Source organism: Aphelocoma coerulescens, chromosome 7 (assembly GCF_041296385.1).
Source record: "Aphelocoma coerulescens isolate FSJ_1873_10779 chromosome 7, UR_Acoe_1.0, whole genome shotgun sequence".
Lineage (NCBI taxonomy): Eukaryota > Metazoa > Chordata > Aves > Passeriformes > Corvidae > Aphelocoma > Aphelocoma coerulescens.
In genome coordinates this window covers 34,229,315-34,253,943 of record NC_091021.1, presented here as the reverse complement: position 1 = coordinate 34,253,943, position 24,629 = coordinate 34,229,315, and the positions used below count along the sequence as shown (strand labels likewise).

General features: G+C 41.6%; 1 protein-coding gene across 1 annotated transcript in view; it reads right to left on the bottom strand.

The window, feature by feature from the left end:
* THSD7B (thrombospondin type 1 domain containing 7B) overlaps positions 1-24,629 on the bottom strand; it is a 326,451-nt gene that overhangs the window by 24,792 nt on the left and 277,030 nt on the right. The window contains exons 17-18 of the mRNA XM_069021259.1: positions 8,681-8,814; positions 7,874-8,027 (exon numbers count right to left, since the gene is read on the bottom strand). Coding sequence (XP_068877360.1) covers positions 7,874-8,027; positions 8,681-8,814 — 288 coding nt within the window. The remainder of the gene's footprint in view (positions 1-7,873; positions 8,028-8,680; positions 8,815-24,629) is intronic.

The following is a 24,629-nucleotide window of genomic DNA, read 5'->3' as shown; positions in this document are numbered from 1 at the left end:
TATCAGGACAAATGGGAAGAAAGTCTGGTCTGGTCTTAAAATACATTGTCAGGGCCTGTTTTCCTTATGTTTACACTATGTGAAGGAAAATCTATTATGTTTTTATTGCTGACACACACCTTGTCAAATCATTTTAAATGGTAATCTTATTTGAATACCCTTGGTCAGCTAAAACACCCAATTGTTTCTAATTATCTGAAAATTAAACCTATGCTAAGTGTTTACCAATAGTTTACTGCCTTTTTCACGACTAATCTGATTATCCATTCTCACAACTAACACTAATAACTTAAATGATTTGCCAATAAAGCAAAATGACTAAGAAAAAAAAAATCAAAACATGTATCCCAGTAGCTACTCCTAATTAATGTTTCTCTGAATTATGTTACCAAAGGGAAAAACAATCAATGGATGCTGTGACAGAAGTTGTCTGTGCCAGTTCCGAAATACCAGTGTTTGCTCCCTTCAGAATAAGAACATGCAGACAGAAAATATGCATCATTTGTAGATAAGTAAATCCTTTTAATAAAACAGTATTTTTCCCCTGTCCAGCATGCCTCCCATTGTGCTCGATTATAGGACATTGATGCAGCCCAGTTGCTGTCACAGAGCCCCCCAGTTTTCTGGGCTGGCACAACAATTTTCCCTCTCAGATATCCTCCTGGTAGGCAGCAAACCAGTCTAACAGGTCAAAATCTATCTGGTGTTTGCCAGGATCTGAACAAACAACTGGTTTACTGATGCTCTGAAGCCAGAATTCTCACTGTGTTGATGAGCCACGGTGCTCAGAAGCCAGAGCTGATGCAATAAGCCCATCACTTTTACCAGCTTTGAATAATAAGGAACCTCTGTAGGAAAAGCATTCATTTAATCAAGCTGAGGACACGGGAAACATGCAAAAATTCGAAGTCGGCAAACTGTAACTAATATCCTGTAATATTATTTGTTGAATTTCTCTTAACGTCAATTGAGAAGTCAATTTAGTTTTATAATTGATTTTCTGCCCTTACTCTTTCAAGTTAACCACGTAAAAAACGGAGCCAAATATAAATGGAACTGAGTAAGCGGCAGGAGGGAACGACTTGCAAAGAAAAAGATGAAAGCTGGAATTTTCAAAGGAGCAAGAGGGAGCTGAATACCCAGCTACCCTCAAATCTCAATGGGCTTGGGCGCACAGCTCCTGCAGGACCCCTCCAAAAACCCAGGCTGGAAAAAAAAAAATGAAGTATTTATGACATGGCAAAGGTCGAGGAATGGATTGGCAGGCTCAGTGTCATTAGGGGATGTGAACAGTGAAAGTGAAGAAGAGGGATTGTTTCCAGTGGGGAGATGCTGAGGGTACTAACAAGCAATGCCTACGGGGCATGTCTTGTCCTGAATGTGGATCTTAAAAAATACTGAGAGCAAAACCAATCACCATCAATGGCAAGCCACAGGTTTAGGAGGTAGGACAGAAATGGCAGTCAGTAATTTACAGAAAAGGCAGCAAAAGAAAGAAATATTCCTTGAGTACTTAAAGTAAGAAATTACCATGGGACTAATTAAGATTTGGGCAAGATAACAGGTGGATTCTGAATATTCTCACAAATGAAGAAAATGACAAAACTAATTTGTCTGTTCAAGTAATCTTCCATACAAAGTAGTAGTGAAGGTGCCATCCCAGTACATGGATCAAGACTGGATCTGCCCTGGGGACCCAACTTTCTAACCACAGGCATATATGAATCTACAGTTTCTGGAGTTTTAAATGAATAAAGCCCACTGTGATTCAGCAATGCTTTACTGAGTATCTTCATTTACAGCTCCTCTCTTCCTACTGAGTGGATGCTATACTTCCAAAGACATTATTCTACTTCCTACTGCTCTATTAGTAACTAGTGCTTTCACTGATGACAGATGAAGCTTTTAAAATTGTTTTTTACATTAAGCCAGCCATTACCTCCTGTAAAGCTATTGCAACTGGTTTGTGCTCAGCATCAGCCAACATTTCCACAGTGGAAGCATAAGGAAAGGCAGGTGCCTACAACAGATGTGTTCAGGAGTGGGAGTTGGACTTGTATTTCTGAGATCATCTCTTTATGCTCATGAAACTTATTTTTATGCCTGTGGTTATAAATCCCTTAACTGGTTTCCATAGTTGGGAGAATCTGGAATGTAGCCATGGGATAGAAACGGGTGTAACAGCAAATGTACCCTATTCTGGGAAGCTGAAACCCACTTCTGACACCACCCAGACCAGAAATAAAGATTTATGGATCCAAGAAGGACAACGATTATGGGTGCCCACTGGCCATAAATAATAGGAGAGGAAACAAGACCTAAGAAATGGAGGCATCAGTGGTGCACAGAGGTGGAAGGTCAGAGGCCTGAGGAACTCTATGTACCTTCAAGATCAGGTGCAGATCAGTTTGGCTATTAAGTTTTACAGAATAGGTTGGTTGTTCAGATTCTTTGTTGATAACTGTAGGCAATGGACGGTGTAATTCTGGCATATGCATCCTTTGGAACTGGTGATAGGAACAGAATTAATTTCTGGATGAAAATAATAATGGGGTGCCAGCTCAGGTGGCACATTAATAGCCTACAGCAGTAGGATGTCATACACAGACACAGTTGGTTTCCTTGTGGGTATAACTGCACTGTCCCAGCCTACTTTATTGTATAAAATTTCACCATTTCCATTTTTTTTTTCCATCAAGTATGAAAAAGTTGAGCTAGAGCCATGGATCTACAGGCCAGATTATATAAACCATGACAGAAACAAAACATTCTGAAGCAATGAGAATTCCATAAAATGTTAAGGCAGGAATAAATCAAAGTTTTCTCAAATTTTAAAAATTATAACAGCCATCATCTTGATTCTATGGGGGAATTCCTGGCACTATGGACTACTGCATTTTTTTAGTATTTCTTTTAGCCAAAGCTATTTTTTCACCATGACCACTTGTAACTATTTAAAGCTAACATAAAAAGTGAGGGACAAAAACATACACAAAGGATGCACCTAGCCTTTGCTTCAGACAATCACACGACTGACAAAGCACAGAAAGTTTGTTCTAGAGGAGAAGGGTATTAAATAAAATAAAGCTGCAAGGTTATGAAACTAAGTTCCAGTGTAAGTGCTGTTAACATATCACACATTATTATATGCTATTAGACTCTCTTTGTGATGGAATTTAAGAGCTGTCCATTGATCCAGACTTTCATATGCATCATAATTGTACAGCACAGAGGCTGTAACCCATTACAGGGCCCTTTAAGCTGTTTCATTTATCAAGCAGCTTTTATAAAGCATCCTGCACTATAAATAGCTGGCTGCATTATTTTTAACTGGCTATTCATAAGGAAACATACAACCTCAAAATAAGGTAAATACAAAGGCAGCAACCGTATTTGACTATTTTTAAGAGAGCAATGAACCGTTATATTGTTCATGCCAGTGTGGATGTTTTGTAACAATTTAACAAGCCATTTACAATAACACAAGCAGTCTTTTGAAATGAAAATGCATTTGCATAAATCTTCTTTTTCAGATGCATCCAGGTTCTGAAACCTTGCCTGCCTCCACACAGAAACATTACTTTTAAAAAAGCGATTGTTAACAAAGATTAATAAAATAAAACAACAAATATAAAAAATACAGCAGTTACCAATATTTTTTGACAAAGCTATACAAAAAAATCGAAGTCACAGCTATGCCTAAGGAGCAGTGCCAAAAAAAGTTCCACAAAGCCTCAACCAGCATAATTCTCATGCTTGATCTGAATAAGTTATCTCTTGAGCTAGAAAGACAACTCTGTGCAAGCCTCACTCTTCAGTCCAGCCTTCCCATTGCAGGTCCTCGGCCAAACTTACGTGCCAAACCCAGAGAGGTTGGGGAGTTTTCTCTGGAGGTATCCAAAAGCTGTCTGAGGACACAATTCTGAGGAATGTGCTCTGGGGAATCCTGCTGGAAAAGAAAGGACTAGATGACCTCCAGGGGTCCCTTCCAACCTTGCCCGTTCTGTGTTCAGGTACCAGTTGTGATGAAGCCTTTGGTAATCCACACAGTGACTCCCAGCGTCTACAGGAGTCCACAATTTCTCTTCCAGTTGGCATTTCCAAACTGTAACAACTCCAACTTGTATTGACAAAGAAAGTCACTGCAAACCTGAGAGCTCGCTGTATCACTCGGTGACACTTTTAATCCAGTCAGTTGTGGCAGTATCACACTCCCCCCGCAGATTCCAGGGAATAATAACTCAATTGTCGCAAGTCCTGAGTGCGGCACATCGCCATTGATCCATGAGGAAAATGCTTGCTGGAATGGAGACAGCTGTTCTCACTCACTACACACGCAACCTCCTATAATTAACTAATTTCAGACCCCTTGGAATTTGCTGCTAGAAATGCCAACAGCTGAGGCAAGCGAGGAGGCCACTCCAATCCACAACGGGGGCTGCGACAGCCGTCCACCGCCAGAGAGCTAACGAAATAGATTTGAGGTAATTATTTCAGGGACTTGTAGCACCACTCGCATATTAACTCTTTTTAAGAATGCTTTGATGAATTCAATTGAAGTCAATTAATTACATTTCCAAGTCAGATGAATACAAAGTCGAGACGCCGCAGGAAGTGTGTGTTATTCCATCACTGAATATGTAACAGAGATGACAGGATTTCAGTTCCCAGATCGTTTAGCTGGGTCTTTGAGCAATCAAGAGATGATGTCTGACTGAACAGGCTATTGTCCCTGGAACAAACATGAAATCTCTGAAGAAAAATGCAAGTCAACCTAATTTCCTCGTGGTTTTTTGTTGTTTTTTTGTTGTTTTTTTTTTTTAAATTAGCAAGCTTCAAACTGTTATTTAAATGGCTTTAAAGGCTTGATATTTAAGTTACGTGGATCTTACTTAGTGACAAAGAACAAAACACTATAAGCCAAAAAATAGCCGTCAACCACAGGGAAAACAATTTTGAATTTCCTTCTCACAATAGAAAAAGTGAGAATAATAGGGAAGATTTAAATCAGTAACTATGCTTTTCTTGAATCCAGTATGGAGACAAAACCTCAAAGCAACCTTGAGGTATTATATATCTGACAGCTTCATTTCTGACCGTTAGATGAAATATTAAAATTTACCTTTGTGTAGCTGTGTTAAATAGCACCATAATCAAGATGCAAGTAAGTAATTCAGTTGAAAAACACACATAAAAGAATTGTGGGAGCATCTGAAATTACAAAAGACCACAAAAGTGTTTAAAAGCAAAAGGGAAATGTAGCCAAAAAAGGTAGAACAAATATAGTGTTTTAGCAGAAAAACAGTATTGAAGAAAATACTTTCCATTGACAAAGCAGTCGCCACCTTTATGACTCATTGATTTCAACACGATTCAAGATCATTTACCATCCTGAAAGTGGAAAATTCACATGGGAAGAATATTGCTACAAGATAAAACCAAGTAATACTCTCAAAAGTATCCAGAGTACAATGACATATTGACAAAAGGTACAACGGATAATCTAAAAGGCCTTTTTATATTCAGCTGATAAGAGTTAGTTATTCTGCTATCAGGATGAATTTATTATCAACACTGTAAAACATGAGCAGAACACCAAAGCGACTGGGAAAGAATTCTCACCTGACCAAAAACTTAGGTAAATATCTCAAATCAAAGAGCTCCTCAGGCAGAGATGAGGCTGAAATTGTGATTGTTCATTTCTTACAAACTAGAATTTGTCAAGTTTCATAAATCCTCTTTATCTCCAGCAAGCCAAACATGACCAGACCTACAGGAAGATTTCCTGGAATGGTCTTTGGCAGCTGCCTCATGTGAGTGCAAACTATTGTGGTATGAAATGTAAATGTGCTTGAAAAAGAGCAGCCAGGATGCACAGTTTTGCTTTTTCATTGCAATATGATGTGATCTTCCAAATTTTTTGAAATTTTTGAGTCCACCTATTTGTAGCTGTCTTAAGTGAGCACCTTTCCTAGTGGTGACTCAGGAGGTGGAAGGTTCATTAATCACCCTGGTGATGGCCTCACTCCCAGCCACCACGATTCCCTCAATCCCTGCCCACGTGCACCGATGACACACCAGTGGCCCAGAGGAGTCATTCTGCACTGACAGCAAGCCCAGCACTTGCCTTGGAGATGTGGAGCATGTGCAGCCTGGGAGGGACTGTGTTGTGTGGTTCTCTCTCAAAACCCAACACAAACAGCCCGAGTAGCTGTAAAAGGGAGACAGCACTGCTGTAAACTCATCAAAGGGAGGGTTTTATCTGCCCATAAAACTTCAAGCTGTTTATTGCCTGGTATCTGGACAGAACTATTGAAACACATGCTCCATCGGCACACACTCGTCTCAGTTTCACAACAAAGCATTGCAGAACAGCTTGTGGAAACATATTGTTCAGTTAATTGCATTGGCATGCAGATGCCCTCACATTTATGAATTAACATCCACCATGGCAAAGGGATGTATAAGGAGACACAGGGACTGTGGCATGTGGCCCTGCCCCTGCCAAGAGATGTGCTGCCTGATGGAGTGCAGCCCATGAGCTCTGGGCTTCCCTTTCCTGCTTCTGTGGGCTACGGAGGCGTCACCCTTGTCAAAAAAAGAAGCCTTCAGGCAAAAAGTCTGTGTGTCTTAAGGATATGAGGGTGCTTAAAGCTTCAAGAAGTCCTTCATAACCAACTGACGGCCATCAAGGCCCCTGAGAAACCCCCAATGGCCTCAAGGATCTCTGCATTATTCCACTGTGTGTGAAAATGAAGAAAATCTACGTCTGAAAAAGTCAATGGCAAAGCAACAGCCCAACCACAGTGGGACTCTGAAAGGTATCCAAGCATTTGTATGGGTTGCAAGAATGTTATACTTCATCAAAGCCAAGCTGCTCAGGAGGAGGTGAACACAGGAAATGAAACACAAGATTTTATTTGACACGTTCTTACCGAGTATATTGATACGCTACACAAAATATTATGGAAGGAAATTACCTGTATCAGCACTAGTATAAATACCTGTCCAATAGCCACTCAACTTTTGGTAATGGCCCTGTTAACATGGGGGCAATGAATATATGTTTGTCACTTAAATACATCAAGCAAGTCTATTAAAAAACCCCTCCAAGATTAAATTTGGCACCTATTTCAACAGTGATCAGGGAGAAACAATAGATCTGAAATCATGTGGTTTCAGGCCAGAGGCTTTTCATAATACAGTATTTGCAACTTCTTTCCATCTTGTACACTTTGGAAAACAGAGCACTTCGCAGTGGCTTGAATCCCTGCATAATTCACAAAGTTTTGAGTATTTTATGACATGACAAATTGTTCAGGCACCTTGCTGTCATACCCTTCTGCTGCTGCTGCCTCAAATCTTCCCCTGAGGTTTTGAGGAGGAGGAGACATGGACAGAAATAGTGTGTGTTGGGAGAGGAGAGCTGTCATTCCCTCAGGACTGAGACCTGTCCAGAGTGTGTCACCCCCAGGGTTTACCAGCAGGTTGTCATGGCAGTTATGCACCACTGACAGAGGTCTCCCCTGCAAACATTTCCTAAGGCAGACAGCCCTTACTGAGGCTGGAATACTGTCCCTTCACCCACTCTGCTTGTGTGGGCCCTCTCCCACAGCAGACCAAGGGGAAGGATGTGTTGAATCAACTGTCACAGTAATAACTATGTGTTTCACTAACCAACTTCCTATAGCTCAGTCTCTGTAGAGACATAAATATCTCCAGATTCAACCACGCTGGCAGGATCCATTAAGCCTGACATCCCTCAGAAAATAATTTACTTTCCTAGAAAATAACTAGGCCATGAAGCAGTTGAAGGACAGGTGAAGACTGATGAGTGAGGAACACTGCCAGGGACACAGGCAGGAGAGCCTACCTGTGGACACGGGCTCCACTGTCCCCAGTCAGACACTGCACACTCACTGGGACAGTACAAGCTACACTTCTGCACTGTCTCTGGGACTTCAGCCTGATTACACAGGGCGCTGGGCACGGTCTCCATGCCATGGTCCTCAGCAGTGCTCACACACCTACACAGAAAACACACATTTTAATTAGAGCATCACAGACAAGATGGATATCAACAAGTTTTCTCAAGCCCATTCAGGACATAGACATGACAATAGCTACAAGCAGCATGGCTGGTCTAAAAGTAGAATTAATATGGTAATGCAAATGGAAATCAGCTATGTGCATAACGTGCTTTTGTTACTTCATACAGAGGGATTTTAACTTTGATCGGCTGACAAAGGAGCAAACAGAAAATGACAACCAGCAAGAACAAATCTTAGTGCTCCTGCTAGTAACATCTGAACGTTTGGAAATAACTCAGCATTTCCCTGTGCCTGGGGAATGAATATTCAGTAATAATGAACGCCAGTGTGGTGCATGCAGTGCTATTACTTGGGGAAAATGTTAGCAAATCAAAATATGGAGGCTTTGCACCTCAGGGAGCTTTATGTATACATGGCATTTAGGTTGAAGAATACTAATTTAAATATCCTGCCGTGCTCCTGAAAAACCAAGGCTGCATCTCTGAAATGCTTTTCCTGTAAACCATGGCACATAAACACATGTTTCTTTTCGTTTGAAATACACTGGACTCAGCAACACACTCACTGTCAGATGGCCAGATACTGAAGCTTTATGCAAGAACATATCAGCTCTTTTTGTCTTCACGCACCTGACTTTCCTCGTTTGTATTCCTTCTCCACAGTGGAGGGAATTTTGCTCGCTGTTGATTTTGCATGGAGACCACGGTTCTACTTCCCAGGAATACTGATTGCACTCGCTGTAGCATGGGACTGCCTCATGCACCTGCCAGGAGAAAGAACCAAACTCTTCAGTTGAACTGTCCAGGTTAGCATGTCTGCAGAAACGCCTCAGCCAAACCCACAAAAAGGCTCACTGAAAAATATCCTGGCTTACACTCCTCATGCTAAGGCTGTTGTAATGGCTTTAAGTTCATTTATTCATTATTGACTTGCCAAGGGATTTTTAAGTATATAATGAACAGCAGCATGCATGCAGCATCTTAGGAAGCAGGATAAATAACAGCTATTTCCTGCAGCCAGAAGAGGAACTCCATTACAATTTCATTTGCTCTGCCTGCTCTCAGTATAATCTATCACGTGTCATTCACCAGGACCATAGGTACCACATGCTTTTGTGCTTCAGAAAGTACAAACTTAAAATCAGCACTCATTTACCTTTGCTTCTAACACATTCTTATAAGCCATTTACCATAAAATAATGAAATTTCATGCATCCTACAAATTTCATTTTTATACACAAAAACGGTAAACGCTTTTTTGCCTGCAGGTAACTTATCTCTAACATATCTCCTAATCAAACACGACAGTGTATTCACCTGAACTATGGTATCTACATAGAGAGTAAAATACAGGCAAAAGCTTGATAAAAGGTGCCAGATATTCAGGCTGTTAAAAGCACACTGAGATATAGCACTTCAGCAGATTTCTAGGTTTAAATAAATGAATGCATCAACAGTTCTATTACAGTGATGAATAAAAGTTATTTATTTTGAATCTGGTTTGTCTGCAGAAGCTGATTTGAAGATACAGTATTCTCTGTTGCTTTGCATGAAGCAAAATGTGCTGCCCTGGAAAAATACAGTGCACTTAAAATTTCTTCTTCCACGCACCAAAATGTCCTCAGCCTTGCTGCTTTGGAGCCATTTCATTCTCACCATTAGAATAACTATAAACCAATAGCCTTCCTCCCAACAACCCCCCAGAAAGATTCAGCCACATGTTTAATAATTTATCGCTTCATTTAAAAATAGCAGGTTATGACTAGACATGTTGTGGCCACAAGAATAAAGAAAACTTCTTTGTAACATTTTGGAGGTGGGAAGACAAGAAAATTGAGATTTCAGTCTGAAAACAAAATTGGTGTCCCATCAGAAAATCACCTTTGTTTCAAATGGAAAGAAGACAACTCGCAAAGGATAACTCCTCAGGAACAGAAAATATCAGAAACTAATCTTAACTGTGGGTCTGCCCATACACAGTACATAGGTTTAGCAGAGAAGGAAGAATAACAGATGCTGAAAAGTGCAAAATATGTAAAGGTGAAAAGACAGGAAAGAGGGAAATCAACGTCTGAACTGGTGAGGGCAAGGACAGTATGAACAAGTAAGAGCATCACGTTTCACACAGAGGAGGGGAAAGGGAGGGGAACGAAGTGGGCAAAGGCAGCCATACCATTAGCACCATTTTCCCTGCATATTATTAAGCACAAATTACAAACCTGGATGTGACTTTGAGCAACCTGAACTAGCAGAAGGTGTCCCTGCCCATGATAGGGGGTCAGAAACGAGATGATATTTAAGGTCCATGTGAACTGAAACCACTCTCTGGTTCTATGAGGACTGTGCCCCGAGGCACTGGCACTTGGCCTAACTGCAGAACATACAGGTGTCTGTGGATTGCACAAAGTGCACACAGAGCCAAGCTTCCCACACTGAGCAAGCAGCACCACAAGCACTGCTAATTAGCTGAGCAGCCAGGCTCGTTATCATTAACTGGTGTACATGGGAGCACAGAGAAGAGCACTCACCAAGCCTGGGCTCAGCACCAGCCAGCGGGGCGCCCATGGGTGTGGATACAGTATTGCTGCTAGCAAGAATTTTCTTGCTTCTTTCTAAGCCCGTGGGATACTTTTCTCTCTCACGAAGAGATTAGCAGAAGTTCTATAAACTAGGAACACCTGTGACCTTGTAGAGCTACGTTTATGGTACAGTAGAAAAATATTTTGACAATGGATGTTTAGGATTTCTAGCCAATCCACACAGGGAGTGGCTGATCCTTTGTCCAATCAGACTATGAAGACAAAAGTCTAAAAGAGTTTGTAAAATAACTAAATATATCAATCTTGGTGCACAATTCCTGCCTGTTGGATCTCCTCTCCTCCCTATGGCTGAGGGATACAGTAATACATGGGTGCTGGGACACAGCAGAAGCCACCATCCTGCCCCACCAGCCTGTCACCTCCAGAGAGTCACTGACTCCCGCAGCCACACCCCTGCACACACTGAGGACAGCAGCAATCCCTCTTGAGGAACTGCAAAGCCTTTGTGGTCCCACAGACATCCATCCAGGAGATGGATGTAGAGACAGGGAGTATTTATTAGTTTCCCTGCTCCACAGGGTGAAGGAAACACTACAGGCTGCCTATGTTGCCTGACAAAACACCCTACTGCCCGCAGGAGACGATTAGTGAGGGAAACAGGTGCTTGAGGCATGATCAGTTTTTTCCTCATCACAGAGGGAGTGAGCAAAGAGCCAAACTTGGACAAAACTGGCTGCCAGGGACCTGCCCAGGAAGGAGATGCCTCGCAGGGCAGTGTCAAGGATGGCAAAACTTAGTAAATAAGTTTATTAAGAGCTGGGTGGCCTGCTCCTGCTGTTCAGACTTCTGGAGAGGAAGCTGAGGCTGGGAGCAGGCAGGAGGTGATGGTGCCGTGCTGCCTCCCTCCCTCCACAGGCACAGTGGGGCAGCTGGGGCAGTCCAGCACAAACGGCAGCTTTGGGGATTTAAGATTCTTTTCCTTGCTCTATAAAATAACTCTTCCTCAGGGTTAGAGGATAGCACTGTGAATCCTGCAGGTTCACAGCACTGCCAGCCTCTCAGCACTTGCCCTGCTGCCCGAAGCCAGGATGAGGCCAAGAGCTTGGGAATCCCATCTCATTGTCTCAGTGACCTCTGATTGCTCTGCCTTAACATCTGTTAAACCTCAGACCTCTCCAAACCAGCAAAGCCCACCTGTGGATAGCAGCAAAGGCTTAACATCAGGCATTTACTGTAAATGTGTTTTAGTGGTCAAAACCTCCTGTGGCAAGTACCTGCTGCAGTAACTGTGTAGGAAAACCAGACAGAGTTGGGCAGGCATGGGATGCCATGTGAATGAAAATCTACCTGAGGAATCCTGTGAGCCAAAACAGAAATCCCACAGGCACTGACACAAATACACATAACGTGAAGCGATACTTCAAATGTGCCCGTTCAAGAGCAGGAAGGATCACAATAACAAAGCCATTAACAGAGCACTTCTAGCCTGCTGTCTGTATCAAATCGGTTCCATCAGCTCTCTTCCTCCTCCAACAGAGACAGACAGACAGACATCCCACTTTGTGCTGGAGAAGGGAGGACACACAGCACTGGCTGCATTTCCCTGTGGTACCTCAGATCCCTGGTGATCTGCTGCTGATCTGTGCAGTACTTCCTCTTTGGTCAGGATGCCCAGCTTACACTCACCACCAAAAAACCGAATTATAACTGTCACAAATGACCTGTTTTCCTAAGTGATTGTGCTGACACCACAGCACACTGTTCCTGTGAACAAGTTCTTCCCTCTGCCCTTTGTCAGTGCTGAGCAATGTCATCTCTGGTAGCACCTCTGGGACACTGGGGAGATGTAAATAACCACCTGCATCACCAGGAGGGACACACTTCTGCAGAACAAGTTACAACAGGCACCAGTGCATGCCATTAAGCTTTTAAGTGGAAGTCTCAAGGAGATGCAAGATTTCCATGGCTGGCACTCTGTGGAAACGAGTTCAGGAAGCTGTGAATACAATTTGTAACTCCATCTTTGCATTTAAAACCCACAGTGGCATGTGATCCTTTCCTCTACAGGACAATGTTTTCCTCCCATTTCTCTCTCCTGGCTTGCCATAATTTGTTTTCAGCCAGCTCCAATTCCTCTTTTTTTTTTTCTTGGAATTTGGAAAAAAACCTACAACAAACCTTAAAGCCTTCCGTACCTGTTTTTGCTAGGAGCTGAGGTACTTAAGGAGGTCAAAGAGGAGTGTTCTTGATTTTGCATTTTCAAAGGATTTTGACTAAGCATTGCTGTTCTGTGGATCCCACAAAACAGAGGACCCCAGGTTCACTTCTCACGTCCTGGGTCCATGGGGACACCCCTGTCCTGCCCCTGAACAGACGCTGGGACAGGGTGTGGTGTTCTCACTACCTCACTCCTCACCAACCCAGGGACCCAAAGTGCCCAAGCCTGGAGGGGGTTGGGATGTGCTCCCATGGATCCCTGGCTCTAACACAGAGTACATCCAACCTTCCAATTCCACACAGTCTAGGTCCCTAGACCCACATCAAGTTTGCCATCCACTACCTCTGCTGCAGATACACAAGTCCATTGTCCAGCTATGCCACTTCTCTCCCCAAGCACAAAAACAGCAGTTCCTTTGAAAATAACCTGCTTAATGCTCACCCTTCCCCAAGCTTATGCAAACTCACTATGGACAGTGCATTTACAAACCCCTTCACACTGAGGTCCCCAACACATGTATGGAGCTGTGGTGCCACAATCCATGTTCTGAAGGACAAAAATAAAATTAATTCCATGTAATAGGCACAGGAACCCTTTGTTCTGCATGGCTCAGCAGGGAGAAGAAAGATGATGGAAGCTGCAGATACTTGGCCTGTGAGGAGTTGCAGAGATCAGTGCCCAGGGTGACCAGTTTGGCGTCATCCCTTACTGCCTCAAGAAATAAACACAGTCTTCTGGCATTTTAGCAAATTAACTGCTTTCCTCAATTTTTGTTCATATTTATGTGCTGGGTTTTGGGGTCAATGAACCAAGGGCTGAAACAACGCCTGACTGAAGCCAAGGGGAGTTTTGCTGCTGCCTTTCACAGGATTACTGTATCACTCTTTGTAGTCAGAATTAACCTGGAACACGTCTTTAACACCTGAATCCCAAAATCAAGTTAATGGGCACAGTTCTAAATAAATAAAAAGGAAGAAGGACAAAAGCTACTTTTTAAGAGACAGACTGCTAAAGCTTGCCCTCATAAAAGAACCCAGTTCCCATTCACTCAAAAGCAAACTCTGAGCCCCTGCTAAAGCATATTGATGTGGACAGTTACTTCAACAAGATATATATAAACGTTAATCTATTTATTTTCTCTTTTAATAGCTGATACTTGCATTTTAATGAAAAATCAAAATATCTAACCACCAAAGAGCTTTGGTGGGATTTATAATGTTCTCTAACTTACTTATTTAAATGTAGGTCAGGAATAATAGTGACCTTGCAAAGGACTTATAGAAACAAATGCACTTGCTCAGCTGATGTGATTCATTAAAAGAAATTCCTACCTATCTTTCAGGTGGCCTGTCTGATGAGCACCTGCAGAATAAACTAGAACGAGGTTCAGTGCTTCTGAAAATCATAGTGACTTCATATTTCAGTGAACATCAAGATTTATTGTCCCTCAAGGTAAATATTGACTCTGGTTTTCCCTCAGTCGATATTTTAGCTTTCATGACAGTAAATCTTGGTGTTCACTCCAACTAAGTCAATATCTGCTTATTATATTAGAACAACCAAACTGATCACTGTAGCAGTTGCCTGAGACCCTGAGGACTACCTCTGTGCTATTCATTTCTAATACAAATGGGCTAAATTCATTGCTAACATAGGTTCATTTCACGTGGCTGCCCTTATATCAAGGTTACATTAGACCTAATACATTGAAACAGCCAGAACCAAAGAAATAACAGCCCATTTTTAAACTATGGAGACCACCATGAGTAACACTAAAGGCAGAAAAGATTTCATACAGGAAAGACAGCTGACTTGCTCTGTTTTTCAAAGAGACTTGCTGGTAAAGGTTAAAACCACTCCCACTGAGACTGGACAGCAATTTGTTCACTTATAATACTTTCTGCATAACCCCTTGTATGTTCTCTGCATATCCAGGCTGCAAGAGGAGGCAGCAGTGGGATGCCACCAGCTCTCCTCCTTTTAGAGCTTATGGCCACCAGCTGGTGACATGCAGGCCCCAGCCAGCACCTCTCTTGCAACCAGCCTGACATGAATGGACCCAAACTATGGTGGGAAATACATCTCAAAAAATGTCCATTCATTGTAATAATCGACAAATTTGACTTCTATGTTGACTCCACCTTGTTCACCTAAATCTCTTTTTTTTGGTTGAAAGATGCCCATATATTAGCTGAATAACTTTTATAATGTTCCAATAGTGCTTTCACATTCTGTTTAATCCAAACCAGATAATTTCTAACAGTGAATTTCTTCTATTTAATTCTTTCGAACGGAATTAAAAATGGAGTACTTGCTTTGTTAATTACTTAACTGCGTGTTTGATTTGGCAGATCTAAGCACGCACTTAAAAGCTTTACTGAATTAACTGTATAACTGAAGGACAAGTACTTGCAGATTAACAAACACTACATCACAGAAATTATCTCATTCAAATTTCAATATTAAATAGTTCTCCTTAAAATAAAATTGATTTTATTTCATCCTAGTTTATATATTGATCGTGATTGCCAGAAATATGCTAACTGCTCACAGCTATTAAACCTGGTTGATACAGTTAATTTTCAAGCAATTTAGATTTTGCAAAGCAGCAGCTTCACTGATGAATACTTTTCTTTAGGTATTTGGATGCTGCAAATAGCCACCAAAACTTAAAAAAAAAAAAAAAAAAATTGCTCAAAATGACTTAGAGGACAAAAAGTTTTGAGCAGATCTTTATGTGGTAAGACTTCTAAATTATTGGAATTCCTGAATTTTGTATGCCTGTAGCAGATCCCTGCACAAATACTTGTGAAGCAAATTCAGCAGTTTTAGTTTTCATTTACACCCAAATCAAAGGAGTTTGTGTTTCTTACCTCCTTTGTGGTGCGGAGAAAGAAAATCAATTAGAGTTTTGCTGAGGGTCTGAAAAGCCTTCACTGGCGTGGAACCAAAAAAACCTGAAACTGTCTAAAACTTTGTATCTGGCAAAAGGATGGGATCCATTTCATTGTAAGTTCAGAGCCAGGGCAGTCATTACAACAGCACAGAGTTTCACCCCTTCCCAGGGCCTGCCCTGTGGGCAGTATGGAAGCCCCTACAGAAACAGACCCCCACACCACTACTTCAAAAACTGCTGAAAAATTATTTTCTCTAAAAAGAGTGAAAACACTTATCAAGCCTCTGAAGTTTCCTCTGCTCTTGATAATCTATTTATAGCCCAATCCTCAAAACTGCTCAACTTTAATCCTAATTTACACATGATACAACTGAGGATGAAGAGTTGAGTGATTTATTAGAGAGTGGCAAGGGAGCCCTCGGGGAGTGAGGGACTCAATCTGGAAATGCCCAATTTCTTGCACTAACTGGATGATATCTCAGCTTAAAATCAGGTCCTGGAAAGTTCAGATAAAGACTTTTCAGGATGAATCCATCAAAAAAAGCAGCACTGTAAAATTCTGTCTGCAAAATGAGGAAAAGAGGAGAAATTAGGAAAGCAGCAGGGTGTTTCTTGCTTTAAAGACATCTGGATGCTCCACTTTCCCTCACCATGGCCTTTAGCTGCTTTTACTGCATCTACTTTTTTGCTGGTCTCTACAAAATGCTTCTAGTAAATTCCTTACCTTCTTTTAATGGATAACTAAATATTCAAAGTCAGACACTGATTTATTTCAAATTCTTAAGTGCAATGAGTGGAAAATGCCTTGTTTAAAAAGTTAATTGAGGCGACTGTCGAACCCCAGTCATTACACCTCACTCTGATAGAGCTACCATGCTGCTCAGCAAGGTTTATTAATTCATATTTACGAGTGGTAAGTGGTTTTATTTTCTGTGAGATTGGTGCAGGCACTAGAAACACCAAGTTGTAACATGGTAAAGCATGAGTGCTCTCTCTCAGAGATTAAAATAACAAGTTGGCATCATTCATCATGAGTAAATAAGGAAAAAATATGCAGCTCCTGGCCCCAAACCTGCCTGTCTGGTTTTACTCGTGGTTTCACTGTCACTACAACCTCTGAGGAACAGGACATAGCACAAAGTATAACCTTGCACATATTGGGTATTTATTTGTACCTGAAATAATCAGGCAAGACAATTTAGCCCCAGAGTTATACAAAAAAATGGAAGCATTAAAGTGGGAATGGGGGCTGAGAATACAGTCACAAATGGCCAGTTCCTGTGCCTCTGCTTTTTATTTTACACTTTAATTAAGTTTCATCCCTATCAAGAAAATATTGAATCCAGGTAAGATACTAACAAATGCCATCTTACTATGTTGTCAAATATGGGGGTTTAAAACCAGGCAGAAACTCATTAGCGAGAGTCTCAGTGCATTTTCTCAGATTTCAGGAGTTGCAGGTGCTGCTGCCTCCCTGTCACAAAGCTAGGCAAGCACAGAAAATTTAAGTAGATATAAATAAATCAATATCCCTTGTTTCTGAAACAGCACATTTTGCTGCAGCTGAAGTTTCAGGGGTAACAAACAAATGTGGCACCTCTGGATAAACCTGTTATGTTATAATAATGTTGGATCCAGTTTTAAAGAGAGGAAGAGGAAAAAAAAAGCTGATTGATGAAGAAAACATCGAAGCCCCTTTTTACTGGATGAGAACAACAAGATGAAGACAGATTGCAACACCAACCTGAGCCTTCGTAGATGTCCATGTTAGCAGGGCATGACAAGCAGAAAGGAAAGAAAATTATATATTCATTAGTTTGGCTGCTGTATGATAATATTGCAAAAAAAAAAATCTGCTTAAAATAAAATTGCCACAATGTAATGTTGCATTCAATCCTTAGATTTCCCCATCTTTAAAAAAAAAATTACCTCAAGCAGAAATCAGGCATTTCTTTGTGAGTGAATGAAAAGCATGACTATGCTGAAGAACAAAGCAGAGTTCATTCAGCTCCATCCAGCAATCCTCTGGAGCTCATCACTGTGTCTCACAATCAAAGTTTAGGATAATAAAAAAAGTTTTAAAAAAATTTATGAAAATCTATGAACCTGAAATCTGGTAAGACGCCCCCTCCATTACAGACTATCGGTCATAACAGACCGGAAAGGCTTTCAGACATTTCAATCTTAATTGGGGGGCTCTGTCATCAGTGAAGCCTGCAGCTGCCATCTCCCACTCCTCTCATCTGACTGAAACACCCAACGAAGCCCCCACAGAGGTGTGCCAGGACCCACCCTGGCCTGGGGACACGGGGCTCTGGAGCCTGTCACCGCCACCACCGCGCTTCCCTGCCCAGCCAGCCAGTGCTCCCAGACCCAATCATGGCACTCCAGCAGGTCAGAAACCTGCCCCAGTGGGATGTGAGCAAGTAATTACTCGATCCAGAAGCCAAGTCATCTGTCACATGAAATGAAATAAACGCCGTCACTAAACACAAACAGTCCCACAGAAGCACTTTCTTTGTAGGTATCTGGACAATAGGCAATTTAAAGAAAAGACCATCAGAGCTTCCTGCTAAGTTAAAAATGATGCCTCGGAGACAAATCTCAGCCCCAGCCTTTCTTTTAGGAGATTTTAAATCATTTCAAGGTCTAAGAGCTTCAAATTGATATTCTCTCAGTTTATTTTCATGTCTTAAGCAAGAATGAATTAACACGGCAAGAGCAGTCACGTCTGTCCTTACCATAGTATGATCTTGAACTGACAATTTTTCCACGAGATTTAAAACCAGTTAACTGACAAGAACAATTTGATTGATAGCACTATAGACAAGAGATAGAAGAGACTGCGAAGTGTCAGGCAGTTGAAAGTTATGTTTTTTGAAAGACTCTTCTATGAGGCTACACCAAAGGCTGGGAAGCAGAGAGAACTGCAAACTGCTCCTGAGGCTTCCCGCAGTCACAGCAAGAAACAGTCCAGTTTATGTTCCTGCAAGAGCAGGAACAGAAATGCAAACCAGCCCATAACCTGATTGTTTCGTTAGGATGAGACTGTGGCTCTCCCCCCAGCCTGCTCAGCAGCAGGTCTCATTCCTCCTCAGCAGCTTCCAGACAGAAATGGATGCTCGCAGGCAGAGCGGGATGGGGGCTGATGGATGAGTGATAGATCCCATAGCTTCAGAGCTCGGAGAGATCACCCACAGCCTGATTAGCAACTGGAGCTGGAAGAATTTTCCTAGAAGAGCAGGATACTGCAGAAGGCAGGGTACGTGACAGCCTGTTGCACGGCCTGTTTGTGGGAGCTGTCTGGCTGCCGGGCCGGGCAGACGTCAGTACCGCGTTTAGACGCGGCATTAACTCCCGCGATTTCCTCCGTGTAATTACAGCTGAGGCAAAGGCAGATCCCCCAGCAGTGCCGCACTGAGCCCAGCCTCAGGACCAGGCACACAAACCCACAGATGTGAAGGCAGCTATAACCACACCACTGCACACTTAAAAATCCTGCAATTGTTACAATCTGACAGTTTTTATTGCTATTTCTTGAAGGTGGATCCAGACAGAAAAGATTTAGGCCCACAAGAGCTGAACTTTCTTCCCCAAATGTCTGTGTTCAAGGAAAGTGATGTGCTGCAGAGAGAAACCATGCTTCTACCTGAAAGAACATCCATATTTAATAAACTAAAGGCTCCCTTGAGCCAGAAGTTAAATTCTACCTAACCTACTTCAAACATCAGAGTGCACATACACTGTCCCCAAGCCAAAAGATAAGAGGGAAGTGCTTGCAAGCCACTACCTTATGGGGTAGCTGATGTCCCTGTAGTTCAGGATATCTTCCTTCTATGTTTCTGTTCCTTTCTTTCAGGGAATATGCATTTTCAGATTCCTACATTTCTATCACTGACCTGTAGTTTGAGGTTAAATGCTTGACATGGACCTGCACAAATCCCCGCAAATCAATGCAAAGGCTTCTCCTGAATTCCTCTGGGATGTGCTGTAGCAAGCAAGAAACATCTGAACATTTATAGGTGCTTCACTAAAATTTAGGAAAAAAAAAAGTATTGATCATGGTGAATTTTTGCTGCAGTATGTATTTATTTAAAATGGACATCAATACTGCCTATATATTTCTGATTAATGAGAAGCTATACAAAAACCAAATAGAAGGTTTTTTTAATAAATCTGACATGGAACACATCCCTAGGGGTGTTTAGGGGGGGGTTGGACTAGATAATATTTAAGGTCCCTTACAACTCAAAACATGCTATTATTCTGTGAGGGAACAATAGAATAATTCTTCATGCACACACTGCCCATGCTCTGCAAACATCAGCATCTAGAACATAACTATATTTTCTCGGTTTTAAGGAGTTTATGAGTATCTGACTACTGGAACCCTACCAGAACACTGAACTCCTCATTTGATCATGTACCAGAGGGTACTGTGCCCTGTAATAAGCACCACCAGTACACCAAGTCCTGCTCTGTACCACCATTCAGGATGGGTATGTCAGGGCACGAGTGATTCAGCAGTTCTCACACCTCTACCACTCCCTGGAGCACCACCTTCACGCATCCATGATTCTGAAAACAATGGAGTGGAAAAGGCTGTTTCCCAAAAGAGTAAGTAAAAGGAGGAAATAGAAAGCAAATGCTTATGGAGACTAGATAACCCAGCTGTGCTTTGCAGTGTGTTGTACACATGAACCACTCTACATGAAACCTTTTAGAGAATTAAATAATGCAACACAGCAAACAGCATGTGATATAAATTAAGAGGACACAGTAATTTAAAGATCATGCATATGGTCTAAAAGAAAATATTCACTCAGCCCATAGTAGAAGAGAAAGTAAGGAAAATTAACAAGGCAGAGACAAGAAACTGATGTTGAATAGCAGATCTGAAAGGAACTGAAGAGTCAAAGAAATGAGGGGAAACACCATTACCTATAACAGGAGCCACACAGAGAAAGCCCAGCACTAAAAAAAAAGTCAATTTACAATAGAGGGAATGGCAGGAAATGCAAGATCACCAACAGGGTGAAGACAAAGAAAGATGAGAGAAACTTTCTATGATAGACACTGACTCAGAAAGTCTGGCCAACAAGGAGGGCAAACTTGAAGAGACACTTGAAGTAACTTTTGTGTCAATGGGGTTATCCAGGAATGACAGGGACAAGAAGCCCAGCATCCTTCAGATGAGAGATGCAATAGAGCTGGAGGAAGAAACGAGGAAAACAGTGACTCGCACAGCAGTCATACAAACTTTTATTCTTGGGAAAATATTTTCCTACAGCCATCATCTATAAGCAGCAGAAAATAACAAGGAGATGAGTAGCAGGCAGCACGTGTTTGTCAAGAACAAACTGTGTGAAATCATTCTGATGTTCTTCAGTAACAGGATAAGAGATGCTGTGGATAGGGATGAAATGGCAGGTATTATGTCGACCTTAGTAAGCCTTTCACACACCTTAAGGCTAAGGAAATATGGTTTGGATTAATCTAATACTCTGCAGTACAGTGCTGGAAAATCACATTCTGAATAGTAAAGTGTAAAACTGGCAAGAAACCACATACAGGGCTCTGCAGAGATTTATGTTTTGCATCCAGTCATATTCCTTGTTTTCATTAATTTGGGGCTGATGGACTGAAAATGATTCTTACTGACTCTGTGGATGTTGCCAAGGTGAGAGAGACAACGAGGAAACTGGCAGACAAGAAGAGAATTCAAGATGTGCTTTATGAATTGGTGACATGAAATGAAAAAATAGGTTGAAAAGAGAGGTACAGAACTGCAGTGAGCACAGACTGACCAGAGAACAGTGAGAACACAAGATGAGAAACAAACAGTCCCTCAGTGGTACCACTGTCCTGGATCCAGAAATTGCACACAACCATAAAGAGAATGCGATTCAATAGTATAGTAAAATGATGAGACAAATGCAGAATTTGTAAAACACTGAGGTACCACTTCAGCTGTGGCACAGATTCATCTCAGGAAGCACATCCAGACTTAGGCACCCAACTTCATGAGAAAGCCGAAGGATTTGAACCAACTGGGGAACAACTGATGACAGTAACACTATAAAGACCAGAATCAAATTGCCAAGGTGAGTGGTGGCATTTCCTCTGTTGCTTTACAGGCAAACATTTAAAACACCAATATAATTAGTCACCATCTATATGATGGCAGGTCTGTCAACAAAGCATGGTATCACTGTCAGATAAAATAGCAATGCTGAGCCATAAAAAGAAATAACTCTGCTGTATCACACCAGATGCAGAGTAGCAAAAAGACACCTGAGAGAGCTTTAAAGAGATCTTCAGCAGCTTGAAACCATCTATCTGCAGCATCACTGAGCTCCGTGCTGGCTTATTCAATGCTGCCTTGAATAAATCACAGATTGCCTGACTCCGTTTTGGAAACCAGGGGCTCTCTTATACCTCATAGAGGAACAGTGGGGAGGAATTGCCATTCTATTAAATATTAACAACACAGTTGTTGCAACACTGCCTACAGTCCTAGCTCCTCATTGTAAAAGTAACATTGATAATGACAAAACAGTTAAAGGAAATCCAGGAAAATAATTCAAAGTCTGAAACACTTGCCTAAAAGTAACAAAATGAAGAAACCCACTTTGGTTCAGATGCGAGATGAGAAAGAGAAGATTCAATTATTTTTGAGAATATACAGAGAGAATTTCTCTTAGAAGACCTCTTTTTAAGCTAGCAGGTAAAGATGTACGTTCCCAAGGCTGAGAGCTGTAGTTAGACAATTTCAACTAAAATTCTAAAAAAAGAGGGAACTTTTTAAGTATGAAGGAAATTAACTACTGGATCAGTTTATCCAGGGTTATTCCTCCTCCAGCCAAAGAGTGTGCCTTTCCACAAACCTCCCCAGCTAGGCAAGGATTTGACTGCAGACAAGGAGCAGGAGGTCAAAGCAGGACCCCCACCATCATCATCATCATCGTCACCATCATCATCATGTACCTCTGGTCTTAGGATCTCTAAATGAGGAACTCCACAGAAGACTCCTAAATCATGTATTAATCATCCAGTGAGCACCACATTTATTAAGCCACACTACATACTTTAAATATAAATTGCACATTGAAGTTGGAGGGATTCTTGCGTGGATTTCACGTACGTTTTGAGAGGCTGTCAAAAAACCACAGTTCTACATTATAGATCAGAGGCACGCTGGAGTTCAGCCAGTTCATGTATCATCCCATAAATGTTGATCCCCCAAAGATGAGAATATTTTATTTACTGCATCAGCTCTAGCTACTAAATTTTAAGCAAGACAGGAGCTGGAATTCAGCAGAATACAATTTTTAGCTAGGTCACAATGGCACCAATGGCATCAGGATGGAGCAGGAAAACAAAACAAAGCAATTATGTAAATAAAGCAAACACTCCCCTTCCTGCATCTATTCATCAATGAATTCTGCCATTTCTCAACTGTAACTCTGGGGTGCGTAAAATAGATGGAATACTTGGAAATGCAAGTTGGAGTCTCTTTTCTCTGGATGGAGGCTTCCAGATCTTTGGTTTGCTTCTGAGACAGCTGCTCCTGCTGGTTTTTATTAATAAGACCTCTTGCTTAGCAATGCATCTCTGACCTTCCTGCAGGTCAGTGCATAGTACCTGGCACATGAGCAAATATATGCATGTATGCACGGATATCACTAGGAATAAACAGGAGCTGATTGACAGGAAAGTGAAAAGAAGGAAAACAGAGAGAGAACAGCTGGCAAAGAAGGGCAAATATTCATTGCGCAGAAGTGCATTTCAGGGGAAACAAGAAAAAGAGGAGAAATATGGTAACAAGGAATACTGGCAGTGACACAGTGAAGGATAAAGGCAAAGAGAAGACAAAGGAAAACACTAGAAGAGGCTCACTGTTTCATAAAGGCTTGACAAAGTATAACACAAAGCAAAGTATGTCTGAGGCTGGACAAAGGCGCACAGAGAAGCAATGACAAAGTTATTTGCAACAGGGAATACATGGAACCCTGCTGGGCTTGACTTGGGTCATCTTTTTGTGGTTTGGTAAGTCCTGTAACAGCTTCTGATCATGTGAGACACAAGCAATAGATAGAAGAGTTGGAAAAGCAACAATGTTTAAAAGGCTAATGCCTGTATATCTACTGACAGTTTGATAGTGACCCCAGTGCCATCGTTTGCTCTACTAGCAACACTTGTGTGGTTATTTTCAGCTTAATTTACAAAGCCACCTTTGGAAACCTTTGCTTCCAGCAAGTGATGCAGGTGTACGAATCAAGCTCCATTCAGCTTGTACCAAAGCCTCTCCCACAGTGCAGCTGCACACCAGTGTGTGTGTCCAGACACACAAATTTCAGAGAATCATGGAATCACAGAATATGAGGTTGGATGGGACCTCAGGGATCATCTGGTCCAACTTTTCATGGCAAAAGCACAGTCTAGACAAGGTAGCCCAGCATCATAAAAGTGTCCAGCCCTGGGGAAACCACCACCTCCCTGGATTATTCCAATGGATTGTTATCACTGTGAAAAAAATTTCCTTGTGTCCAGCTGGAAAAAGTAATGGTTTTTTTACCTGTTGCCTATTCCACACAACTTCTTGCAAAAAGGGAGCCTCCATCTTCTTTGAGCTTTAAATACTGGGACACAGAACAGAACACATTTCACTGCCTTCTCATTTAGACTTAGATGTGAACACCACAGCAAGGAAAGTAACTGCTCACTCAAAGAGCCATTTAAAAATACTTGAGCATAGCAGTAAATTCCTCTCAGTGTTTATTATTGGGACATCAGACAGTTTGCAAATTACAGTTTTAATTGCCAAATGCTGACAAGTCTAGACTATGAAGGACCAGCATAGAGCACACTGCTTCAGATGGCTATAGAGAAATATAGCCTGGTAGAGATTACTGAACAATCCAC